General features: G+C 41.3%; 1 protein-coding gene across 1 annotated transcript in view; it reads right to left on the bottom strand.

Annotated features, from left to right (window-relative positions):
- The window catches only part of LOC117328657 (tartrate-resistant acid phosphatase type 5-like), a 28,454-nt gene extending 10,911 nt beyond the window's left edge, over positions 1–17,543 (bottom strand). Inside the window, exons 1-2 of the mRNA XM_033886100.1 lie at positions 17,476–17,543; positions 4,372–4,589 (exon numbers count right to left, since the gene is read on the bottom strand). Coding sequence (XP_033741991.1) covers positions 4,372–4,589; positions 17,476–17,521 — 264 coding nt within the window. The 5' untranslated portion in view covers positions 17,522–17,543. The remainder of the gene's footprint in view (positions 1–4,371; positions 4,590–17,475) is intronic.
- Between the last annotated feature and the right edge of the window lie 10,412 nt (positions 17,544–27,955).

Below are 27,955 nucleotides of genomic sequence, written 5' to 3'. Positions count from 1 at the left end.
TGTTAGCTGTCAAATCATCATCATCATCATCAATCTTTATTTCCACTATTTGGAGATTTTGTTTTGTTTACAATGTAAATGCATGAAATCAAAATATAAATCATAAATATTAAATAAAAACACCAGGTTCAAAGTCTCCATAAAGAACGTTTTATATATTAGTTAACAGGTAGAGTTAAATTGATGGTTTAAGATAAACAGAACTCGGAACCAGAGTTCCGAACCAGTTCCGAGTTCCGTTTAAGAAAAACTGATTATGTATTAACTTTATTGGTTTTGGTCCCAGTTCCGAGTTCCGTTAAAGGACTCACACAACTAAATATTTTACTTTATGTTATTACTAGTGACCCCATCCCTTTATTGGCTCGTTTGAAGTTCAAATGATGTGAAATTTATATCAAATTAAAGTCTGAAGTTTTTTCTATCGGATACATGTTGTTATTGTATAGGTTTAATGGCATACTAGAGCACACGGGTACTCACAAGACAGTAACCCTGACATTAACAGTACACTGGGGAACCCCCACCTTGGGAATTCCCGCCTTTTTACACCTCGAATCCTACGACATTCTATTTTCAGTAGGAGTGTATATTTTCGATTTTCCAAACCTCAATATCCTACACTTTATTCTCGTATATAGAAAGTTCCCATGTTTTTTACTCAGGAAAACAGCTACAAACCTAAGAAACACATTTTCCTCAAGGACTTGGTTCGGGGAAACACAAGCTGATTTGCTGATTTAGTTGTGTGAGTCCTTTAAGAAAAACTGAAATACTATGTATTAGCTTTATTGGTTTTGGTCCCAGTTCCGAGTTCTGTTTAAGAAAAACGGAACTAGGAACCAGTTCTGAGTTCCGTTTAAGAAAAAATGGAACTTCAATGTATTAGCTTTACGGGTTCTGGTCCCAGTTCCCAGTTCCGTTTAAGAAAAACAGAAATACTATGTATTAGCTTGATTGGTTTTTCTCCCAGTTCCGAGTTCCGTTTAAGATAAAAAAATATACAATTTCATTGAATAATATTGAACAGTTCTTTCATTGGCACCTGGAAACATAGAAATACGCGAAGTAACAGGAAACTTTCAAGAAGCTGTTGCCAAAGGTCTTCCTTGTTATTCGCTGTCAATGATTAGACTAAATGATTAGATTAAATCTACAATTTGTGATATCACTAATTCGAATATATGGTATCATTATATGAATTCTAATTTATGATATTTAATGAATAAATTATATCAACAATTCGTATTGATATCACTTTATTCCTTGAATCAATAATATCAATAATGGAATTATTCATATAAATAAATCGAATAAATGATAACGATAATTATGTATCCCCCGTAAGTTTCGGAGAGACATATTGCTTTGTTCCCACGAGGAGGGGATGCTTGAGATTGCATATGAGTTTTGTAAGTCAGAGCTCACATGATCTGCTACTGAAAATATTAAATTTATTCATACGTTTGTTTCCGTGCGATAACTTGTATTCTTGTTAACAAATCGTCTCCATTTTTTTTTGTATTTATTTTATTTTTCAAGTTTTTTTTAGCATATTAAAATACAAAAATATAACCGATATACGTTTATCTTAAACGGAACTCGGAACTTGTTAAACGGAACTCGGAACTGGGACCAAGTCCCGTAAAGTTTATACATACATGTAGTAGTTCGTTTGTCTTAAACGGAACTCGGAACTGGGACCAAAACCAATCAAGCTAAGACATAGTATTTTAGTTTTTCTTAAACGGAACTCGGAACTGGGACCAAAACCTGTAAAACTAATACATTTCAGTTCCACTTTTCTTAAACTGGTTCCGAGTTCCGTTTATCTTAAACGGAACTCGGAACTGGGACCAAAACCCATAAGCTAATACATAGTATTTCAGTTTTTCTTAAACGAAACTCGGAACTGGGACCAAAACCAATAAAGCTAAGACATAGTATTTTAGTTTTTCTTAAACGGAACTCGGAACTGGGACCAAAACCTGTAAAACTAATACATTTCAGTTCCACTTTTCTTAATCTGGTTCCGAGTTCCGTTTATCTTAAACGTAACTCGGAACTGGGACCAAAACCAATAAAGCTAATACATAGTATTTCAGTTTTTCTTAAACGGAACTCGGAATTGGTTCCGAGTTCCGTTTGACGTAAACGGAACTCGGAACTCGGAACCAACTTCAGGCTCCTTTTATAGCTGGCACTATCGAATGCTAACTGGTCTGCTCCAAGAACTGTCACAAGAAACCTTTCGTCATTCATGTTCAAAATATGTATGAAACAATCTGTTCCGAATGAGTTTATAATGTTACGGAGAAATGCTGCCCGGGTTCCCTCTGTTATACCACATTCAGTTACGTAGTGTAGTGTGGTATGCTAAAGCTGGAAGAGACCCAGGATACTTTCCTCCATGTCGGACCTTGTAGATTTAAGGACATTTAACATGCATTTCGCTGCGTAGTGCTGTAATTGTCGAATAGACTTGATTTCGGTGATGGTTAGCTGGGACCAGTGTTCACAGCCAGAGGATAGATGTCAAAATTACTCTTTTATAAAGTTAAATCTTGAAATGTAGATTAATATCACTAGCATTCCATTTGTTAAATCCGAGTATAGCGTATATTAGACTGCTCCCCTTTTTACGTGTACGGACAATACGTTCACCATTCGTTTGTGACGTACTGCATACGGTACCGAGGTGGACTTGTGATGAGTGGGGCTCTATCGCTTTATTGCACAAGATCCATTTAAAATTGGCGTTCTTGGTACGAAGTTTCTAAATATCAGGAAGGATGATTTGGAATTATTGAAGGAAAATTTCCAACTAGCGCTGTACTCATAACAGATGTTTAGCATAATCTGGAGAGCGGTTGGCGAGACGGAGATCAGCTCAATGTTATCAGCCAGGGTGGGATTTCCCGCTGGAATCAAAAGAATATTAACACCACAAATTGATGACTGCAGCTTCCGAAGTAAGTCATTATTGAAGACTTGGAAAATAGAGAGTACTCCTCCCTGCCTTACCTAATAAGTTTACTTTGAAATACAATAATTATTGACATAAGTGAGCACATCTTCATTTAAACAGATATACTTAGTTATTTTTTTCCCATTGTAGTTGGCCAATTTGTTTTCCACTGGGACCAGTCATTGTAATTTACTTTAGTCTCATTCTGATTTTTTACTGTTTTTGTTTATATTTGACGGTTAATCTTGGTATTTTAACAACAGAAGAAAATCAACCATTATATAGATGATGTGACAGTTTTGGCTACGTTTTTGTACGAACTTATTAATTTGATAAACATTTCGAATAACAGACTCATATGTGTGGAGATTCATATGTTCACACAAAACAAGCTTAAGTTATCTATATCCCTGCACGATGTCAAATCACTTTCAATATTAATTGTGTACAACGACGAGTGTATTATTCCACATCGTGTAACTTTTATATGTAATTTAATGTAGAGGAAAATAACACTGGTGTGTGTTACCTCAAATTTTACGCATATATGGAAATAGCGGGTCATATAATTGACTACTTGGGTTTTCATATAAACAGTATTGATATAATTATAAAAGTCTCCGGGGCCTGCCACACAACCGGTCCTGTCACCTCTCAAGGGACGCGATGTTCCATCAATATGACAATGCCAGAGTCTTAGAGAACTGTTGCGTCTAGGAGTCTCTGGCCTTAACTGTAATATTCCCATGCTAATCAGTAACCTGTGTTGTTAATCACATGTCTAGCTTATCAAAAAGGTAATAAGCGCACTTCCGTGTAGTTTCCAGTAATAAACCCAGAAAATTGGACAATAGCAAAGAGTTTCATATAATTATTGTATACAAACATAAGAATATGTACATAAAAAGACATGTCTTGACGTCGAGAAGGTATACCTTACTACGTTATGTATTGCAGTATATTATTGAAACTGGACAATTACCCAAACACAGCTATTACCATAAATAAGTGCCTGATTGATATACATGTACAAGCCAGGTTCAATCAAGATTATACGTTTATAATGACAAGGTTAGCTATAGACGATGATAAATAATTGAAATGTAAACTTCATTTATTTTACAAAAACTGCCAAACAAGTAATATTAACTTATATTAATCACGCTTGTTGGTCCGGATAAAAACTGACGAGGAGTCTTACTGTGGGAGGAAACCGGAGTACCCGGGAAAAGCCCACGTGGTTGGGCAGGTGAACTTTTCACGTCCGATCAAGGAATCGAACCACGACCGCCTAGGTGAAAGGCAAGTGTGTAATCACTGTTCCACCTGGTTACATAAAGAATTTACCCACTATAAAGTTTGTAAGAGTGTGTTGCCTTTTATTGCAATTAAATTATACCTACTTTGAAACGTTTGTCCATGATGTTCTTAACTCCATCAAAATAGAAATTGTCTCCAAGGGCAAGGATGTTCTGCGGTGCGTACGTGTCTGCCAGAACACCCATCTGTTTGGCTATGTTGACTTCTACCGTCGTTTTATATGGTATTGTGTCCGTACCTCCCCAGTCTCCCAGTATCAAAAGCCGGGTACTGTTAACTGCGGAGCACTTCTGGATACTCGCTTAAACCAATCAATTACAGTATTCTAGTATTCCAATCCTAAAAAAGTTATTGGTTCTAATGAAGACATAAGAATCCTATCAAATTGATAGCAATCAAACCAAAGTATAAGTAATCAAATTGATAGGAATAAAACCCCAGTGTCGGTAATCACATTGATAGTAATAAAACCCCAGTGTCGGTAATCAGATGGATAGAAATAAAACCCCAGTGTCGGTAATCAAAGTGATAGGAATAAAACCCCAGTGTCGGTAATCACATTGATAGGAATACAACCCCAGTGTCGGTAATCACATTGATAGGAATAAAACCCCAGTGTCGGTAATCAGATAGATAGGAATAAAACCTCAGTGTCGGTAATCAGATAGATAGGAATAAAACCCCAGTGTCGGTAATCAGATAGATAGGAATAAAACCCCAGTGTCGGTAATCACATCGATAGGAATAAAACCACAGTGTCGGTAATCAAAGTGATAGGAATAAAACCCCAGTGTCGGTAATCAAAGTGATAGGAATCAAACCCTAGTGTCGGTAATCAAAGTGATAGGAATAAAACCCAAGTGTCGGTAATCAAAGTGATAGGAGTAAAACCCAAGTGTCGGTAATCAGATAGATAGGAATAAAACCCCAGTGTCGGTAATCACATTGACAGGATTAAAACCCCAGTGTCGGTAATCAAATTGATAGGAATAAAACCCCAGTGTCGGTAATCAAAGTGATAGGAATAAAACCCCAGTGTCGGTAATCAAAGTGATAGGAATAAAACCCCAGTGTCGGTAATCAGATAGATAGGAATAAAACCCCAGTGTCGGTAATCAGATAGATAGGAATAAACCCCAGTGTCGGTAATCACATTGATAGGAATAAAACCCCAGTGTCGGTAATCACATTGATAGGAATAAAACCCCAGTGTCGGTAATCAAAGTGATAGGAATAAAACCCCAGTGTCGGTAATCACATTGATAGGAATAAAACCCCAGTGTCGGTAATCAAAGTGATAGGAATAAAACCCCAGTGTCGGTAATCAGATAGATAGGAATAAAACCCCAGTGTCGGTAATCAGATACATAGGAATAAAACCCCAGTGTCGGTAATCACATTGATAGGAATAAAACCCCAGTGTCGGTAATCACATTGACAGGAATAAAACCCCAGTGTCGGTAATCACATTGATAGGAATAAAACCCCAGTGTCGGTAATCAGATAGATAGGAATAAAACCCCAGTGTCGGTAATCAAAGTGATAGGAATAAAACCCCAGTGTCGGTAATCAGATGGATAGGAATAAAACCCCAGTGTCGGTAATCACATTGATAGGAATAAAACCCCAGTGTCGGTAATCAGATAGATAGGAATAAAACCGCAGTGTCGGTAATCAGATAGATAGGAATAAAACCCCAGTGTCGGTAATCAGATGGATAGGAATAAAACCCAGTGTCGGTAATCACATAGATAGGAATAAAACCCCAGTGTCGCACCCAGTGTCGGTAATCACAGTGATAGGAATAAAACCCCAGTGTCGGTAATCAAAGTGATAGGAATAAAACCCCAGTGTCGGTAATCACATTGATAGGAATAAAACCCCAGTGTCGGTAATCAAAGTGATAGGAATAAACCCCAGTGTCGGTAATCAAAGTGATAGGAATAAAACCCCAGTGTCGGTAATCAGATTGATAGAATAAACCCAGTGTCGGTAATCACAGTGATAGGAATAAAACCCCAGTGTCGGTAATCAGATTGATAGGAATAAAACCCAGTGTCGGTAATCACAGTGATAGGAATAAAACCCCAGTGTCGGTAATCAGATGGATAGGAATAAAACCCCAGTGTCGGTAATCACATTGATAGGAATAAAACCCCAGTGTCGGTAATCAAAGTGATAGGAATAAAACCCCAGTGTCGGTAATCAGATGGATAGGAATAAAACCCCAGTGTCGGTAATCAGATAGATAGGAATAAAACCCCAGTGTCGGTAATCACAGTGATAGGAATAAAACCCCAGTGTCGGTAATCAAAGTGATAGGAATAAAACCCCAGTGTCGGTAATCAAATTGATAGGAATAAAACCCCAGTGTCGGTAATCACATTGATAGGAATAAAACCCCAGTGTCGGTAATCAGATGGATAGGAATAAAACCCCAGTGTCGGTAATCAGATTGATAGGAATAAAACCCCAGTGTCGGTAATCACATTGATAGGAATAAAACACTCAAGTGTCGGTAATCAAATTGATAGGAATAAAACCCCAATCTCGGTAATCAAATTGATAGGAATAAAACCCCAGTGTCGGTAATCACATTGATAGGAATAAAACCCCAGTGTCGGTAATCACATTGATAGGAATAAAACCCCAGTGTCGGTAATCAAATTGATAGGAATAAAACCCCAGTGTCGGTAATCAGATGGATAGGAATAAAACCCCAGTGTCGGTAATCAGATGGATAGGAATAAAACCCCAGTGTCGGTAATCAGATTGATAGGAATAAAACCCCAGTGTCGGTAATCAGATAGATAGGAATAAAACCCCAGTGTCGGTAATCACAGTGATAGGAATAAAACCCCAGTGTCGGTAATCACATTAATAGGAATAAAACCCGTGTCGGTAATCAAAGTGATAGGAATAAAACCCCAGTGTCGGTAATCAAAGTGATAGGAATAAAACCCCAGTGTCGGTAATCAAAGTGATAGGAATAAAACCCCAGTGTCGGTAATCAGATAGATAGGAATAAAACCCCAATGTCGGTAATCACATTGACAGCAATAAAACCCCAGTGTCGGTAATCAAAGTGATAGGAATAAAACCCCAGTGTCGGTAATCACATTGATAGGAATAAAACCCCAGTGTCGGTAATCACATTGATAGGAATAAAACCCCAGTGTCGGTAATCAGATAGATAGGAATAAAACCCCAGTGTCGGTAATCACATTGACAGGAATAAAACCCCAGTGTCGGTAATCAGATAGATAGGAATAAAACCCCAGTGTCGGTAATCAGATAGATAGGAATAAAACCCCAGTGTCGGTAATCAAAGTGATAGGAATAAAACCCCAGTGTCGGTAATCAAATTGATAGGAATAAAACCCCAGTGTCGGTAATCAAATTGATAGGAATAAAACCCCAATGTCGGTAATCACATTGATAGGAATAAAACCCCAGTGTCGGTAATCAGATGGATAGGAATAAAACCCCAGTGTCGGTAATCAGATGGATAGGAATAAAACCCCAGTGTCGGTAATCACATTGATAGGAATACAACCCCAGTGTCGGTAATCACATTGATAGGAATACAACCCCAGTGTCGGTAATCAGATGGATAGGAATAAAACCCCAGTGTCGGTAATCAGATGGATAGGAATAAAACCCCAGTGTCGGTAATCACATTGATAGGAATAAAACCCCAGTGTCGGTAATCACATTGATAGGAATAAAACCCCAGTGTCGGTAATCAGATAGATAGGAATAAAACCCCAGTGTCGGTAATCACATTGATAGGAATAAAACCCCAGTGTCGGTAATCACATTGATAGGAATAAAACCCCAGTGTCGGTAATCAAAGTGATAGGAATAAAACCCCAGTGTCGGTAATCAGATGGATAGGAATAAAACCCCAGTGTCGGTAATCACATTGATAGGAATAAAACCCCAGTGTCGGTAATCAGATGGATAGGAATAAAACCCCAGTGTCGGTAATCACATTGATAGGAATAAAACCCCAGTGTCGGTAATCACATTGATAGGAATAAAACCCCAGTGTCGGTAATCACATTGATAGGAATAAAACCCCAGTGTCGGTAATCAGATAGATAGGAATAAAACCCCAGTGTCGGTAATCAGATAGATAGGAATAAAACCCCAGTGTCGGTAATCACATTGATAGGAATAAAACCCCAGTGTCGGTAATCAAAGTGATAGGAATAAAACCCCAGTGTCGGTAATCACATTGATAGGAATAAAACCCCAGTGTCGGTAATCAGATGGATAGGAATAAAACCCCAGTGTCGGTAATCAAAGTGATAGGAATAAAACCCCAGTGTCGGTAATCACATTGATAGGAATAAAACCCCAGTGTCGGTAATCACATTGATAGGAATAAAACCCCAGTGTCGGTAATCACATTGATAGGAATAAAACCCCAGTGTCGGTAATCACATTGATAGGAATAAAACCCCAGTGTCGGTAATCAAAGTGATAGGAATAAAACCCCAGTGTCGGTAATCACATTGATAGGAATAAAACCCCAGTGTCGGTAATCAGATAGATAGGAATAAAACCCCAGTGTCGGTAATCACATTGATAGGAATAAAACCCCAGTGTCGGTAATCACATTGATAGGAATAAAACCCCAGTGTCGGTAATCAGATGGATAGGAATAAAACCCCAGTGTCGGTAATCAGATTGATAGGAATAAAACCCCAGTGTCGGTAATCAGATAGATAGGAATAAAACCCCAGTGTCGGTAATCAGATGGATAGGAATAAAACCCCAGTGTCGGTAATCACATTGATAGGAATGAAACCCCAGTGTCGGTAATCAGATGGATAGGAATAAAACCCCAGTGTCGGTAATCAAAGTGATAGGAATAAAACCCCAGTGTCGGTAATCACATAGATAGGAATAAAACCCCAGTGTCGGTAATCACATTGATAGGAATAAAACCCCAGTGTCGGTAATCACATTGATAGGAATAAAACCCCAGTGTCGGTAATCACATTGATAGGAATAAAACCCCAGTGTCGGTAATCACATTGATAGGAATAAAACCCCAGTGTCGGTAATCAAAGTGATAGGAATAAAACCCCAGTGTCGGTAATCAGATAGATAGGAATAAAACCCCAGTGTCGGTAATCAGATGGATAGGAATAAAACCCCAGTGTCGGTAATCAAAGTGATAGGAATAAAACCCCAGTGTCGGTAATCAAATTGATAGGAATAAAACCCCAGTGTCGGTAATCAGATAGATAGGAATAAAACCCCAGTGTCGGTAATCACATTGATAGGAATAAAACCCCAGTGTCGGTAATCACATTGATAGGAATAAAACCCCAGTGTCGGTAATCAGATAGATAGGAATAAAACCCCAGTGTCGGTAATCACATTGATAGGAATACAACCCCAGTGTCGGTAATCACATTGATAGGAATAAAACCCCAGTGTCGGTAATCACATTGATAGGAATAAAACCCCAGTGTCGGTAATCAGATAAATAGGAATAAAACCCCAGTGTCGGTAATCACATTGATAGGAATAAAACCCCAATGTCGGTAATCACATTGATAGGAATAAAACCCCAGTGTCGGTAATCAGATAGATAGGAATAAAACCCCAGTGTCGGTAATCAGATAGATAGGAATAAAACCCCAGTGTCGGTAATCACATTGACAGGAATAAAACCCCAGTGTCGGTAATCAAAGTGATAGGAATAAAACCCCATTGTCGGTAATCACATTGATAGGAATAAAACCCCAGTGTCGGTAATGAGATGGATATGAATAAAACCCCAGCGTCGGTAATCAGATAGATAGGAATAAAATCCCAGTGTCGGTAATCACATTGATAGGAATAAAACCCCAGTGTCGGTAATCACATTGATAGGAATGGAATAAAACCCCAGTGTCGGTAATCACATTGATAGGAATAAAACCCCAGTGTCGGTAATCACATTGATAGGAATAAAACCCCAGTGTCGGTAATCAAAGTGATAGGAATAAAACCCCAGTGTCGGTAATCACATTGATAGGAATAAAACCCCAGTGTCGGTAATCAGATAGATAGGAATAAAACCCCAGTGTCGGTAATCACATTGATAGGAATAAAACCCCAGTGTCGGTAATCACATTGATAGGAATAAAACCCCAGTGTCGGTAATCAGAGGGATAGGAATAAAACCCCAATGTCGGTAATCAGATTCATAGGAATAAAACCCCAGTGTCGGTAATCAGATAGATAGGAATAAAACCCCAGTGTCGGTAATCAGATGGATAGGAATAAAACCCCAGTGTCGGTAATCACATTGATAGGAATAAAACCCCAGTGTCGGTAATCAGATGGATAGGAATAAAACCCCAGTGTCGGTAATCAAAGTGATAGGAATAAAACCCCAGTGTCGGTAATCACATAGATAGGAATAAAACCCCAGTGTCGGTAATCACATTGATAGGAATAAAACCCCAGTGTCGGTAATCACATTGATAGGAATAAAACCCCAGTGTCGGTAATCACATTGATAGGAATAAAACCCCAGTGTCGGTAATCACATTGATAGGAATAAAACCCCAGTGTCGGTAATCAAAGTGATAGGAATAAAACCCCAGTGTCGGTAATCAAAGTGATAGGAATAAAACCCCAGTGTCGGTAATCAGATGGATAGGAATAAAACCCCAGTGTCGGTAATCAGATGGATAGGAATAAAACCCCAGTGTCGGTAATCAAAGTGATAGGAATAAAACCCCAGTGTCGGTAATCAAATTGATAGGAATAAAACCCCAGTGTCGGTAATCAGATAGATAGGAATAAAACCCCAGTGTCGGTAATCACATTGATAGGAATAAAACCCCAGTGTCGGTAATCACATTGATAGGAATAAAACCCCAGTGTCGGTAATCAGATAGATAGGAATAAAACCCCAGTGTCGGTAATCACATTGATAGGAATAAAACCCCAGTGTCGGTAATCACATTGATAGGAATAAAACCCCAGTGTCGGTAATCACATTGATAGGAATAAAACCCCAGTGTCGGTAATCAGATAATAGGAATAAAACCCCAGTGTCGGTAATCACATTGATAGGAATAAAACCCCAAGTGTCGGTAATCACATTGATAGGAATAAAACCCCAGTGTCGGTAATCACATTGATAGGAATAAAACCCCAGTGTCGGTAATCAGATAGATAGGAATAAAACCCCAGTGTCGGTAATCAGATAGATAGGAATAAAACCCCAGTGTCGGTAATCACATTGACTAGGAATAAAACCCCAGTGTCGGTAATCAAAGTGATAGGAATAAAACCCCAGTGTCGGTAATCACATTGATAGGAATAAAACCCCAGTGTCGGTAATGAGATGGATATGAATAAAACCCCAGTGTCGGTAATCAGATAGATAGGAATAAAACCCCAGTGTCGGTAATCACATTGATAGGAATAAAACCCCAGTGTCGGTAATCACATTGATAGGAATAAAACCCCAGTGTCGGTAATCACATTGATAGGAATAAAACCCCAGTGTCGGTAATCACATTGATAGGAATAAAACCCCAGTGTCGGTAATCAGATTGATAGGAATAAAACCCCAGTGTCGGTAATCACATTGATAGGAATAAAACCCCAGTGTCGGTAATCAGATTGATAGGAATAAAACCCCAGTGTCGGTAATCACAGTGATAGGAATAAAACCCCAGTGTCGGTAATCAAGTGATAGGAATAAAACCCCAGTGTCGGTAATCACATTGATAGGAATAAAACCCCAGTGTCGGTAATCAGATTGATAGGAAATAAAACCCCAGTGTCGGTAATCAAATTGATAGGAATAAAACCCCAGTGTCGGTAATCACATTGATAGGAATAAAACCCCAGTGTCGGTAATCAGATGGATAGGAATAAAACCCCAGTGTCGGTAATCAAAGTGATAGGAATAAAACCCCAGTGTCGGTAATCAAATTGATAGGAATAAAACCCCAGTGTCGGTAATCACATTGATAGGAATAAAACCCCAGTGTCGGTAATCACATTGATAGGAATAAAACCCCAGTGTCGGTAATCACATTGATAGGAATAAAACCCCAGTGTCGGTAATCACATTGATAGGAATAAAACCCCAGTGTCGGTAATCAAAGTGATAGGAATAAAACCCCAGTGTCGGTAATCAAAGTGATAGGAATAAAACCCCAGTGTCGGTAATCAGATAGATAGGAATAAAACCCCAGTGTCGGTAATCAGATGGATAGGAATAAAACCCCAGTGTCGGTAATCAAAGTGATAGGAATAAAACCCCAGTGTCGGTAATCAAATTGATAGGAATAAAACCCCAGTGTCGGTAATCAGATAGATAGGAATAAAACCCCAGTGTCGGTAATCACATTGATAGGAATAAAACCCCAGTGTCGGTAATCACATTGATAGGAATAAAACCCCAGTGTCGGTAATCAGATAGATAGGAATAAAACCCCAGTGTCGGTAATCACATTGATAGGAATAAAACCCCAGTGTCGGTAATCACATTGATAGGAATAAAACCCCTGTGTCGGTAATCAAAGTGATAGGAATAAAACCCCAGTGTCGGTAATCAAAGTGATAGGAATACAACCCCAGTGTCGGTAATCAGATGGATAGGAATAAAACCCCAGTGTCGGTAATCACATTGATAGGAATAAAACCCCAGTGTCGGTAATCAGATAGATAGGAATAAAACCCCAGTGTCGGTAATCACATTGATAGGAATAAAACCCCAATGTCGGTAATCACATTGATAGGAATAAAACCCCAGTGTCGGTAATCAGATAGATAGGAATAAAACCCCAGTGTCGGTAATCACATTGATAGGAATAAAACCCCAGTGTCGGTAATCAAAGTGATAGGAATAAAACCCCAGTGTCGGTAATCACATTGATAGGAATAAAACCCCAGTGTCGGTAATCAGATAGATAGGAATAAAACCCCAGTGTCGGTAATCAGATAGATAGGAATAAAACCCCAGTGTCGGTAATCACATTGACAGGAATAAAACCCCAGTGTCGGTAATCAAAGTGATAGGAATAAAACCCCAGTGTCGGTAATCACATTGATAGGAATAAAACCCCAGTGTCGGTAATCAGATTGATAGGAATAAAACCCCAGTGTCGGTAATCAGATGGATAGGAATAAAACCCCAGTGTCGGTAATCACATTGATAGGAATAAAACCCCAGTGTCGGTAATCACATTGATAGGAATAAAACCCCAGTGTCGGTAATCAAAGTGATAGGAATAAAACCCCAGTGTCGGTAATCACATTGATAGGAATAAAACCCCAGTGTCGGTAATCACATTGATAGGAATAAAACCCCAGTGTCGGTAATCAAAGTGATAGGAATAAAACCCCAGTGTCGGTAATCACATTGATAGGAATAAAACCCCAGTGTCGGTAATCAGATGATAGGAATAAAACCCCAGTGTCGGTAATCACATTGATAGGAATAAAACCCCAGTGTCGGTAATCACATTGATAGGAATAAAACCCCAGTGTCGGTAATCAGATGGATAGGAATAAAACCCCAGTGTCGGTATCACATTGATAGGAATAAAACCCCAGTGTCGGTAATCACATTGATAGGAATAAAACCCCAGTGTCGGTAATCAGATGGATAGGAATAAAACCCCAGTGTCGGTAATCACATTGATAGGAATAAAACCCCAGTGTCGGTAATCAAAGTGATAGGAATAAAACCCCAGTGTCGGTAATCACATTGATAGGAATAAAACCCCAGTGTCGGTAATCACATTGATAGGAATAAAACCCCAGTGTCGGTAATCACATTGATAGGAATAAAACCCCAGTGTCGGTAATCAAGTGATAGGAATAAAACCCCAGTGTCGGTAATCACATTGATAGGAATAAAACCCCAGTGTCGGTAATCAGATGGATAGGAATAAAACCCCAGTGTCGGTAATCACATTGATAGGAATAAAACCCCAGTGTCGGTAATCACATTGATAGGAATAAAACCCCAGTGTCGGTAATCAAAGTGATAGGAATAAAACCCCAGTGTCGGTAATCACATTGATAGGAATAAAACCCCAGTGTCGGTAATCAAAGTGATAGGAATAAAACCCCAGTGTCGGTAATCACATTGATAGGAATAAAACCCCAGTGTCGGTAATCAAAGTGATAGGAATAAAACCCCAGTGTCGGTAATCAGATGGATAGGAATAAAACCCCAGTGTCGGTAATCACATTGATAGGAATAAAACCCCAGTGTCGGTAATCACATTGATAGGAATAAAACCCCAGTGTCGGTAATCACATTGATAGGAATAAAACCCCAGTGTCGGTAATCAAAGTGATAGGAATAAAACCCCAGTGTCGGTAATCAGATTGATAGGAATAAAACCCCAGTGTCGGTAATCACATTGATAGGAATAAAACCCCAGTGTCGGTAATCAAATTGATAGGAATAAAACCCCAGTGTCGGTAATCACATTGATAGGAATAAAACCCCAGTGTCGGTAATCAGATGGATAGGAATAAAACCCCAGTGTCGGTAATCAGATAGATAGGAATAAAACCCCAGTGTCGGTAATCACATTGATAGGAATAAAACCCCAGTGTCGGTAATCAGATGGATAGGAATAAAACCCCAATGTCGGTAATCAGATTGATAGGAATAAAACCCCAGTGTCGGTAATCACATTGATAGGAATAAAACCCCAGTGTCGGTAATCAGATGGATAGGAATAAAACCCCAGTGTCGGTAATCACATTGATAGGAATGAAAACCCCAGTGTCGGTAATCAGATGGATAGGAATAAAACCCCAATGTCGGTAATCAAAGTGATAGGAATAAAACCCCAGTGTCGGTAATCACATTGATAGGAATAAAACCCCAGTGTCGGTAATCACATTGATAGGAATAAAACCCCAGTGTCGGTAATCACATTGATAGGAATAAAACCCCAGTGTCGGTAATCACATTGATAGGAATAAAACCCCAGTGTCGGTAATCAGATGGATAGGAATAAAACCCCAGTGTCGGTAATCAAAGTGATAGGAATAAAACCCCAGTGTCGGTAATCACATAGATAGGAATAAAACCCCAGTGTCGGTAATCACATTGATAGGAATAAAACCCCAGTGTCGGTAATCACATTGATAGGAATAAAACCCCAGTGTCGGTAATCAAAGTGATAGGAATAAAACCCCAGTGTCGGTAATCACATTGATAGGAATAAAACCCCAGTGTCGGTAATCAGATGGATAGGAATAAAACCCCAGTGTCGGTAATCAGATTGATAGGAATAAAACCCCAGTGTCGGTAATCAGATTGATAGGAATAAAACCCCAGTGTCGGTAATCAAAGTGATAGGAATAAAACCCCAGGTGTCGGTAATCACATTGATAGGAATAAAACCCCAGTGTCGGTAATCAAAGTGATAGGAATAAAACCCCAGTGTCGGTAATCAAAGTGATAGGAATAAAACCCCAGTGTCGGTAATCACATTGATAGGAATAAAACCCAAGTGTCGGTAATCAGATGGATAGGAATAAAACCCCAGTGTCGGTAATCACATTGATAGGAATAAAACCCCAGTGTCGGTAATCACATTGATAGGAATAAAACCCCAGTGTCGGTAATCAGATAGATAGGAATAAAACCCCAGTGTCGGTAATCACAGTGATAGGAATAAAACCCCAGTGTCGGTAATCAAAGTGATAGGAATAAAACCCAAGTGTCGGTAATCACATTGATAGGAATAAAACCCCAGTGTCGGTAATCACATTGATAGGAATAAAACCCCAGTGTCGGTAATCAGATAGATAGGAATAAAACCCCAGTGTCGGTAATCACAGTGATAGGAATAAAACCCCAGTGTCGGTAATCAGATAGATAGGAATAAAACCCCAGTGTCGGTAATCACATTGATAGGAATAAAACCCCAGTGTCGGTAACCAGCAACTCTATCATCTGATCAAGACAAGGAGAAAAGTCGAGAGAACAAGGCCATCTTAATATCTGATGGGGATGTCTATTTAGTTTTTTAGTAGTACATCTGCTTCATAAGCATAATTCCAGTAAGAAAGCTGGAATATTCTAAATTTCCAATTACCTTTTATTGGTTAAAATTATGCAAGATACGAGAATGTCTATCAAGCATGACGTTTGCTTAGCCACGCGTCACAGATAGCATGAGAAAAACAAAAACAAAAACAAAAATTAAGTCGACTTTCACGAAATTTCTGATGAAATGAAAAAAACTCATTTAAAATAAATCACACTACTAAAAAGCAGGTTTCAAGTTAAAGTGCAGGACAAAATCAAGCGGATGCAGCCATTTGGATGCAACCTTTTTAATAAGCGACGTTACGTCATTGTCTAGGTTATGACGTCACGATCAATCAGCGCCATGTCAACATCCCTCATAAAGAATGTTTCGACCTCGTAGTGATTAACAGCCCGACACCCTGACGAAATTGTACTGGTAAATCATCTATTAGACGCTATGTAAGTGCATATAATAAACATGGATTCGAATTGTACACAAAAATAAGAAAAGAAATAAAATCCCTTCTTTCTCTTCGGATCACACCTTATCGTGTGTATGATATAAAGAGTTTTTTTTTTTAATTAGAAATCTGACCTCCTGCCCCATTTGTAGTAGTGTTTTATTCAATAAGTACGTTATGGAAAGAAAAGTTCAAATTCCGGAACGTTCAGTGTACTAAGGGGAATAACTCGTATATATGTGAGTGACCCAGGAAGAGTACACCCTCATTGATAGAGAGTTCGTAGTGTGAAGTAATCGGCACCGAAAAGTGCACGGAGAAAATGGACGTACCATTGGCAGAGTTTTAACAATCATACGTTTTTTTTATTTTACAGTACTATTCATAATACAATTATGGTACTTAGTATTGGATGGTATTGAACTATTACATGTTATCAGAGACGCTTAGTCTCTGGTACTAGTCGTGAGTTATATTGTAGTTTCCGGTGGAGTTATGTAGTTTTGGGTAGACGCACCACTATTCTTCTACCAAACTAATCGCTTCTAATGCTGAGCTCAAATTGAGATATAAAGTTCAGTATATGGAAACGTTACAACAAGTATAGATATCCAGTTAAGTATATACAGTAATAACTTAAAACAGCAGATTCACCTTCAACAGGTAGTCAAACGACATAGATAACAACTCACCGAATAGAAAAATAAACACTAGCCATCCTGTTCTTTCTGTCTCCATGTTGTTATCATGTGACTAGTGATCATATGATGAATGAATCACGTGACTGTCGCGAATAATCTAAATAAAGCGGATACAATAAATACAGCCAGTTGTCTCCGTAACGCCCGGCAGTGCCCGGTAAATGTACCACCCGGTAGTCATGTTACAGGCGAGTACAGACACAATAGCCTAAACATGTACCATGGGCTGTTAACAATCTGAATTCAGACTAGGTTGGAATGGTTCAGACAAGCAATGGGAGAAGAACAAATTAATAAAAAGGCATAAAAACCCGACAAAATAAGCAAACTAGAATCAAAATTCAAAATGGATTAAACGAAGGTAAATATTAAACAAAAATATGAATTTGTACGGAATCGCCTAAAAGTACACGGATATTTAGACCATGTGATCCAGAATGGTAAGCGTCCTCTACATCGACGACACTCGCCATTAAGTCACCAGTAAGCGTCCTCTTCATCGACGACATTCGCCATTAAGTCAAAAGTAAGCGTCCTCTTCATCGAAGACACTCGCCATTAAGGCACCAGTAAGCGTCCTCTTCATCGAAGACACTCGCCATTAAGGCACCAGTAAGCGTCCTCTTCATCGACGACACTCACCATTAAGGCACCAGTAAGCGTCCTCTCCATCGACGACACTCGCCATTAAGGCACCAGTAAGCGTCCTCTCCATCGACGACACTCGCCATTAAGGCACCAGTAAGCGTCCTCTCCATCGACGACACTCGCCATTCAGTCACCAGTAAGCGTCCTCTCCATCGACGACACTCGCCATTAAATCACCAGTAAGCGTCCTCTCCATCGACGACACTCGCCAATAAGTCACCAGTAAGCGTCCTCTTCATCGACGACACTCGCCATTAAGTCACCAGTAAGCGTCCTCTCCATCGACGACACTCGCCATTAGGTCACCAGTAAGCGTCCTCTCCATCGACGACACTCGCCATTAAGTCACCAGTAAGCGTCCTCTTCATCGACGACATCTGCCATTAGGCACCAATAAGCGTCCTCTCATCGACGACACTCGCCATTAAGTCACCAGTAAGCGTCCTCTCCATCGACGACACTCGCCATTAAGTCACCAGTAAGCGTCCTCTCCATCGACGACAATCGCCATTAAGGCACCAGTAAGCGTCCTCTCCATCGACGACACTCGCCATTAAGGCACCAGTAAGCGTCCTCTTCCATCGACGACACTCGCCATTAAGTCACCAGTAAGCGTCCTCTCCATCGACGACACTCGCCATTAAGTCACCAGTAAGCGTCCTCTCCATCGACGACACTCGCCATTAGGTCACCAGTAAGCGTCCTCTCCATCGACGACACTCGCCATTAAGTCACCAGTAAGCGTCCTCTCCATCGACGACACTCGCCATTAAGTCACCAGTAAGCGTCCTCTCCATCGACGACACTCGCCATTAAGTCACCAGTAAGCGTCCTCTCCATCGACGACACTCGCCATTAAGTCACCAGTAAGCGTCCTCTTCCATCGACGACACTCGCCATTAAGTCACCAGTAAGCGTCCTCTTCATCGACGACACTCGCCATTAGGTCACCAGTAAGCGTCCTCTCCATCGACGACACTCGCCATTAAGTCACCAGTAAGCGTCCTCTTCATCGACGACACTCTGCCATTAAGGCACCAGTAAGCGTCCTCTTCATCGACGACACTCGCCATTAAGTCACCAGTAAGCGTCCTCTCCATCGACGACACTCGCCATTAGGTCACCAGTAAGCGTCCTCTTCATCGACGACTCTTGCCATTAAGGCACCAGTAAGCGTCCTCTTCATCGACGACACTCGCCATTAAGTCACCAGTAAGCGTCCTCTCCATCGACGACACTCGCCATTAGGTCACCAGTAAGCGTCCTCTCCATCGACGACATTCGCCATTAAGTCACCAGTAAGCGTCCTCTTCATCGACGACACTCGCCATTAAGTCACCAGTAAGCGTCCTCTTCATCGACGACACTCGCCATTAAGTCACCAGTAAGCGTCCTCTTCATCGACGGCACTCGCCATTAAGGCACCAGTAAGCGTCCTCTTCATCGACGACACTCGCCATTAAGTCACCAGTAAGCGTCCTCTCCATCGACGACACTCGCCATTAAGTCACCAGTAAGCGTCCTCTTCATCGACGACACTCGCCATTAAGTCACCAGTAAGCGTCCTCTCCATCGACGACACTCGCCATTAAGTCACCAGTAAGCGTCCTCTCCATCGACGACACTCGCCATTAAGTCACCAGTAAGCGTCCTCTTCATCGACGACTCTTGCCATTAAGGCACCAGTAAGCGTCCTCTCCATCGACGACACTCGCCATCAAGTCACCAGTAAGCGTCCTTTCCATCGACGACACTCGCCATTAAGTCACCAGTAAGCGTCCTCTTCATCGACGACACTCGCCATTAGGTCACCAATAAGCGTCCTCTCCATCGACGACACTCGCCATTAAGGCACCAGTAAGCGTCCTCTTCATCGACGACACTCGCCATTAAGGCACCAGTAAGCGTCCTCTTCATCGACGACACTCGCCATTAAGTCACCAGTAAGCGTCCTCTCCATCGACGACACTCGCCATTAAGGTCACCAGTAAGCGTCCTCTTCATCGACGACACTCGCCATTAAGGCACCAGTAAGCGTCCTCTTCATCGACGACACTCGCCATTAAGTCACCAGTAAGCGTCCTCTTCATCGACGACACTCGCCATTAGGTCACCAGTAAGCGTCCTCTCCATCGACGACACTCGCCATTAAGTCACCAGTAAGCGTCCTCTTCATCGACGACACTCGCCATTAAGTCACCAGTAAGCGTCCTCTTCATCGACGACACTCGCCATTAAGTCACCAGTAAGCGTCCTCTCCATCGACGACACTCGCCATTAAGTCACCAGTAAGCGTCCTCTCCATCGACGACACTCGCCATTAGGTCACCAATAAGCGTCCTCTCCATCGACGACACTCGCCATTAAGTCACCAGTAAGCGTCCTCTTCATCGACGACACTCGCCATTAAGTCACCAGTAAGCGTCCTCTTCATCGACGACACTCGCCATTAAGTCACCAGTAAGCGTCCTCTTCATCGACGGCACTCGCCATTAAGGCACCAGTAAGCGTCCTCTTCATCGACGACACTCGCCATTAAGTCACCAGTAAGCGTCCTCTTCATCGACGACACTCGCCATTAAGTCACCAGTAAGCGTCCTCTCCATCGACGACACTCGCCATTAAGTCAGCAGTAAGCGTCCTCTCCATCGACGACACTCGCCATTAAGTCAGCAGTAAGCGTCCTCTCCATCGACGACACTCGCCATTAAGTCACCAGTAAGCGTCCTCTTCATCGACGACACTCGCCATTAAGTCACCAGTAAGCGTCCTCTTCATCGACGACACTCGCCATTAAGTCAGCAGTAAGCGTCCTCTCCATCGACGACACTCGCCATTAAGTCACCAGTAAGCGTCCTCTCCATCGACGACACTCGCCATTAAGTCACCAGTAAGCGTCCTCTTCATCGACGACACTCGCCATTAAGTCACCAGTAAGCGTCCTCTTCATCGACGACACTCGCCATTAAGTCACCAGTAAGCGTCCTCTTCATCGACGACACTCGCCATTAAGTCACCAGTAAGCGTCCTCTCCATCGACGACACTCGCCATTAAGTCACCAATAAGCGTCCTCTCCATCGACGACACTCGCCATTAAGTCACCAGTAAGCGTCCTCTTCATCGACGACACTCGCCATTAAGTCACCAGTAAGCGTCCTCTTCATCGACGACACTCGCCATTAAGTCACCAGTAAGCGTCCTCTTCATCGACGACACTCGCCATTAAGGCACCAGTAAGCGTCCTCTTCATCGACGACACTCGCCATTAAGTCACCAGTAAGCGTCCTCTCCATCGACGACACTCGCCATTAAGTCACCAGTAAGCGTCCTCTTCATCGACGACACTCGCCATTAAGTCACCAGTAAGCGTCCTCTCCATCGACGACACTCGCCATTAAGTCACCAGTAAGCGTCCTCTCCATCGACGACACTCGCCATTAAGTCACCAGTAAGCGTCCTCTTCATCGACGACTCTTGCCATTAAGGCACCAGTAAGCGTCCTCTCCATCGACGACACTCGCCATCAAGTCACCAGTAAGCGTCCTTTCCATCGACGACACTCGCCATTAAGTCACCAGTAAGCGTCCTCTTCATCGACGACACTCGCCATTAGGTCACCAATAAGCGTCCTCTCCATCGACGACACTCGCCATTAAGGCACCAGTAAGCGTCCTCTTCATCGACGACTCTTGCCATTAAGGCACCAGTAAGCGTCCTCTTCATCGACGACACTCGCCATTAAGTCACCAGTAAGCGTCCTCTCCATCGACGACACTCGCCATTAGGTCACCAGTAAGCGTCCTCTTCATCGACGACTCTCGCCATTAAGGCACCAGTAAACGTCCTCTTCATCGACAACACTCGCCATTAAGTCACCAGTAAGCGTCCTCTCCATCGATGACACTCGCCATTAAGTCACCAGTAAGCGTCCTCTTCATCGACGACACTCGCCATTAGGTCACCAGTAAGCGTCCTCTCCATCGACGACACTCGCCATTAAGTTACCTGTAAGCGTCCTCTTCATCGACGACACTCGCCATTAAGTCACCAGTAAGCGTCCTCTTCATCGACGACACTCGCCATTAAGTCACCAGTAAGCGTCCTCTTCATCGACGACTCTTGCCATTAAGGCACCAGTAAGCGTCCTCTCCATGGACGACACTCGCCATTAAGTCACCAGTAAGCGTCCTCTTCATCGACGACACTCGCCATTAAGTCACCAGTAAGCGTCCTCTCCATCGACGACACTCGCCATTAAGGTCACCAGTAAGCGTCCTCTTCCATCGACGACACTCGCCATTAAGTCACCAGTAAGCGTCCTCTCCATCGACGACACTCGCCATTAAGTCACCAGTAAGCGTCCTCTCCATCGACGACACTCGCCATTAAGTCACCAGTAAGCGTCCTCTCCATCGACGACACTCGCCATTAAGTCACCAGTAAGCGTCCTCTTCATCGACGACACTCGCCATTAAGTCACCAGTAAGCGTCCTCTCCATCGACGACACTCGCCATTAAGGCACCAGTAAGCGTCCTCTCCATCGACGACACTCGCCAATAAGTCACCAGTAAGCGTCCTCTTCATCGACGACACTCGCCATTAAGTCACCAGTAAGCGTCCTCTTCATCGACGACACTCGCCATTAAGTTTCAAATGAGAGCTAGGGTGTTGACAACAAGACCACTATACATATCAACAGGCATCAAATACATATAGGATATTGAATGGTATGACAGAATATGGATATGTTCACGAGTTGCTCCAAATAAAAAATGGCGGCCATGTGTCAACCCAATGATGCTTCAAATCAAGGATGACGGTCAGCGTGTGTTGTGGATTTAATTAAGTTAAAATGAAATTGTTTTTGTCTGTGTTTGGAATCAACACACTCGAAGGGTGTGAATGCGCTTGCTCTCCAGGGGGGGCTAGGTGATGTTGAGAAATCTAAATCAACATACCCGAAGGGGGTTGCTTGCTTTCCAGGATTAAATGATGTTGACAAATACACATGTACGAAAACGATACTTGCCATGGTTCTGAATTGTATTAACCTGCTGGTGTGAATGTTTGTATAGCTGGTCGGTTATGTGTGAATATTCGGTTCTTTCTTTTTTGAATCCAGATGATAAATACAGGATTAGGGTTTGGATTAGGATTAGGGTTAGGGTAAGGGTGTTGATACGCAGATGACCTTGGTCAACTCGTCAATGTCACTTTGCTCGTCACGTGACGTTATTGGGCGGAGCATAATGGGCGGGGCCTATGATTGCGTTGTATTGTATGAGCATACGTGATTTTATTTGTAACGTTCCTTCGAAAATAGCGGACGTGGTTGGAATTTAGCTGAAATGAGTGATATAATCGGAAGTGTTATGGATATCAATGCAGGTCCCTTTGTGTTGAGAACTCAGCGGACGTCTTATGGAATGTTGATGTATTGTTCATTGAGCTTTGAGTTTGGGTAAGTGTTTTGATGAAATAATGGCATTGATGATTTCACTATGTATTTGGGTTAGGGTTATCCTTACGAACTTTTCCGAAATAAGGGTTCAGATTTCTGTAACAAAGATTAAATGTTCTGATGTTAAGTTAAAGCTTACATTTTTTGTTTATAATTTTCTTGTTGTTCGATTTTTAAGGTTAAGGTTCAGTGTTTTGAGGTGAGTTTTCTGAGGGGAAGATTTTTTTTTACTTTTTATTTATTTTGGTTCAGTTTTCTATGTTTTAAGTGGTCTAAGCTTCAGGTATTTATTTGTTCCTTAAAAGTTTAATAATCAAGTTGAAAATAACTGAGGTTTTGTGAGGTCAAGATTTCCTGAGGTTTTGTGAGGTTTGGGTTTCCTGAGGTTTTTGAGGTTTTGTAAGGTTTAGGTTTCCTGAGGTTTTGTGAGGTTTGTGAGGTTAAGGTCTCCTGAGGTTTTGTGAGGTTAAGGTCTCCTGAGGTTTTGTGAGGTTTGTGAGGTTAAGGTCCCCTGAGGTTTTGTGAGGTTTTGTGAGGTTAAGGTATCCTGAGGATTTCTGAGGTTTAAATATTCTGAGGTTTTGTCAGGTTTCGTGAGGTTAAGGTTTCCTAAGGTTTTGTGAGGTTTATGTATCCTGAGGGTTTTTGAGGTTTTGTTAGATTTAGGTTTCCTGAGGTTTTGTGAGGTTTTGTGAGGTTTAGGTATTCTGATTTTTCGTCAGGTTTTGTGAGGTTAAGGTTTCCAGAGGTTTTGTAAGGTTTATGTATCCTGAGGTTTTGTGAGGTTTAGGTTTACTGAGGGTTTGTGAGGTTTAGGTATACTGAGGTTTTGTGAGGTTTAGGTTTCCGGGAGTTTGTGAGGTTTAGGTTTACTGAGGGTTTGTGAGGTATAGGTTTACTGAAGGTTTGTGAGGTTTAGGTTTACTGAGGTTTTCTAAGGTTTAGGTATTCTGAAATTTCGTCAGGTTTGTGAGGTTAAGGTTTCCTGAAGTTTTGTAATGTTTATAGATCCTGAGGCTTTGTGAGGTTTAGGTTTACTGAGGTTTTGTGAGGTTTAGGTTTCCTGGGGTTTTCTGAGGTTTTGTGAGGTTAAGGTATCTTGAGGTTTTCTGAGGTTAGGGTTAGGGTTAGAGTTAGGGTTGGGGTGTTGATACGCAGATGACCTTGGTCAACTCGTCAATGTTACTTTGCTCGTCACATGACGTTATTGGGCGGAGCATAATGGGCGGGGCCTATGCATAGTATTGTATAGCATACGTGATTTTATTTGTAACGTTCCTTCGAAAATAGCGGACGTGGTTGGAATTTAGCTGAAATGAGTGATATAATCGGAAGTGTTATGGATATCAATTCAGGTCCCTTTGTGTTGAGAACTCAGCGGACGTCTTATGGAATTTTGATGTATTGTTCATTGAGCTTTGAGTTTGGGTAAATGTTTTGATGAAATAATGGTATTGATGATTTCACTATGAATTTGGGTTAGGGTTATCCTTACGAACTTTTCTTGTCTTTTTTTTTACAATATTTCTTGACATTCTGTATTTGAGTGGTTTGGTTTTGTTTTGTTTTTGTCTTTTTTGAAGTGTCAGAATTGTTTATTTCGAATGAGCTTAAATTGTTCCTTTTAGGTAATAATCAGATTTTTGAGTTTTCCGAAATTAGGGTTCAGAATTCTGTAACAAAGACTAAATTTTCTGATGTTAAGTTAAAGCTTAGATTTTTTTAAAGAATTTTCTTGATGTTTTAAGTGGTCTAAGCTTCAGGTATTTATTTGTTACTTCAAAGTTTACTAATCAAGTTGAAAATAACTGAGGTTTTGTGAGGTTAAGATTTCATGAGGTTTTGTAATGTTGATGCTTCCTGGGGATTAGTGAGGTTTTGTGAGGTTTATGTTTACTCAGATTTGTGAGGTGTTGTGAGGTTAAGGTTTCTTAAGGTTTTGTGAGGTTAAGGTTTCCTAAGGGTTTGTGAGGTTAAGGTTTCTTGAGGGTTTGTGAGATTTTGTGATGTTTGTATCCTCAGGTTAGGGTTAGGGTTAGGGTTAGGGTTAGCATCAATGTCAGGGTTAGGGATATAGTTAAGGTTAGTATCAGTACAAGGGTTAAGGATAGAGACAGAGTTAGTATCAGTGTTAGGGATAGAGACAGGGTAAGTATCAGTATCAGGGTTAGGGATAGAGACAGGGTTAGTATCAGTGTCAGGGTTAGGGATAGAGACAGGGTTAGTATCAGTGTTAGGGTTAGGGATAGAGACAGGGTTAGTATCAGTGTAAGGGATAGAGACAGGGCCAGTATCAGTGTTAGGGATAGAGACGGTCTTAGCATCAGTGTTAGGGATAGAGACAGGGTTATTATCAGTCTAAGGGATAGAGACAGGGTTATTATCAGTGTAAGGGATAGGGATAGAGACAGGGTTAATATCAGTGTTAGGGTTAGGGATAGAGACAGGGTTAGTATCAGTGTTAGGGATATAGACAGGGTCAGTATCAGTGTTAGGGATAGAGATGGTCTTAGCATCAGTGTTATGGATAGAGACAGGGTTAGTATCAGTGTTAGGGATATAGACAGGGTTAGTATCAGTGTAAGGGTTATGGATAGAGACATGGTTAGTATCAGTGTAAGTATAAGGGATAGAGACAGGGTTATTATCAGTGTAAGGGATAGGGATAGAGACAGGGTTAATATCAGTGTTAGGGTTAGGGATAGAGACAGGGTTAGTATCAGTGTTAGGGATATAGACAGGGTTAGTATCAGTGTAAGGGTTAGGGATAGAGACATGGTTAGTATCAGTGTTAGTATAAGGGATAGAGACAGGGTTAGTATCAGTGTTAGGGATAGAGACAGGATTAGTTTCAGTGTTAGGGATAGAGACAGGGTTAGTATCAGGATTAGGGATAGAGACAGGGTTAGTATCAGTGTTAGGGTTAGTGATAGAGACAGGGTTAGTATCAGTGTTAGTGAGAGATACAGGGTTAGTATCAGTGTCAGGGTTAGCGATAGAGACAGGGTTCGTATCAGTATCAGGGTTAGATATAGAGACAGGGTTAGTATCAGTGTTAGGGTTAGGGATAGAGACAGGGTTAGTATCAGTGTTAGGGTTAGGGATAGAGACAGGGTTATTATCAGTGTTAGGGATAGAGACAGGGTTAGTATCAGTGTTAGGGTTAGGGATAGAGACAGGGCTAGTATCAGTGTTAGGGTTAGGGATAGAGACAGGGTTAGTATCAGTGTAACGGTTAGGGATAAAGACAGCGTTAGTATCAGTGTTAGTGAGAGATACATGGTTAGTATTGGTGTTAGGGTTAGGGATAGAGACAGGGTTAGTATCAGTTTTAGGGATAGAGACAGGGTTAGTATCAGTGTAAGGGTTAAGGATAGAGACAGGGTTATTATCAGTGTAAGGGATAGAGATGGAGACAGGGTTAGTATCAGTGTTAGGGTTGGGGATAGATACAGGGTTAGTATCAGGATTAGGGATAGAGACAGTGTTAGTATCAGTGTCAGGGTTAGTGATATAGACAGGGTTAGTATCAGTGTTAGTGAGAGATACAGGGTTAGTATTAGTGTAAGGGTAGGGGATAGAGACAGGGTTAGTATCAGGGTTAGGGATAGAGACGGGGTTAGTATCAGTGTTAGGGATATAGACAGGGTTAGTATCAGTGTAAGGTTATGGATAGAGACACGGTTAGTATTAGTATTAGGGATAGGGACAGGGTTAGTATCAGTGTTAGGGATAGAGACCGGATTAGTATCATTGTAAGGGTTAGGGATAGAGACAGGGTCAGTATCAGTGTTAGGGATAGAGACAGGGTTAGTTTCAGTGTTAGGGATAGAGACAGGGCTAGTATCAGTGTTAGGGTTAGGGATAGAGACAGGGTTAGTATCAGTGTAACGGTTAGGGATAAAGACAGCGTTAGTATCAGTGTTAGGGATAGAGACAGGGTTAATATCAGTGTTAAGGATAGAGACATAGTTAGTATCAGTGTTAGGGATAGAGACAGGGTTAGTACCAGTGTTAGGGTTAGGGATAGAGACAGGGTTAGTATCAGTTTTAGGGATAGAGACAGGGTTAGTATCAGTGTAAGGGTTAGGGATAGAGACAGGGTTATTATCAGTGTAAGGGATAGAGATAGAGACAGGGTTAGTATCAGTGTTAGGGATAGAGACCGGGTTAGTTTCAGTGTTAGGGATGGAGACAGGGTTAGTATCAGTGTTAGGGTTGGGGATAGATACAGGGTTAGTATCAGTGTTAGGGATAGAGACAGGGTTAGTATCAGTGTTAGTGAGAGATACAGGGTTAGTATTGTGGTTTAGGGAAGAGACAGGGTTGTATCAGGGTTGGATAGAGACAGGTTAAGATA

This window comes from Pecten maximus, chromosome 6, assembly GCF_902652985.1.
Source record: "Pecten maximus chromosome 6, xPecMax1.1, whole genome shotgun sequence".
NCBI classification, from domain to species: Eukaryota; Metazoa; Mollusca; class Bivalvia; order Pectinida; family Pectinidae; genus Pecten; species Pecten maximus.
The sequence above is the reverse complement of the archived record's forward strand: the minus strand, read 5'-3'. Positions and strand labels throughout refer to the sequence as shown.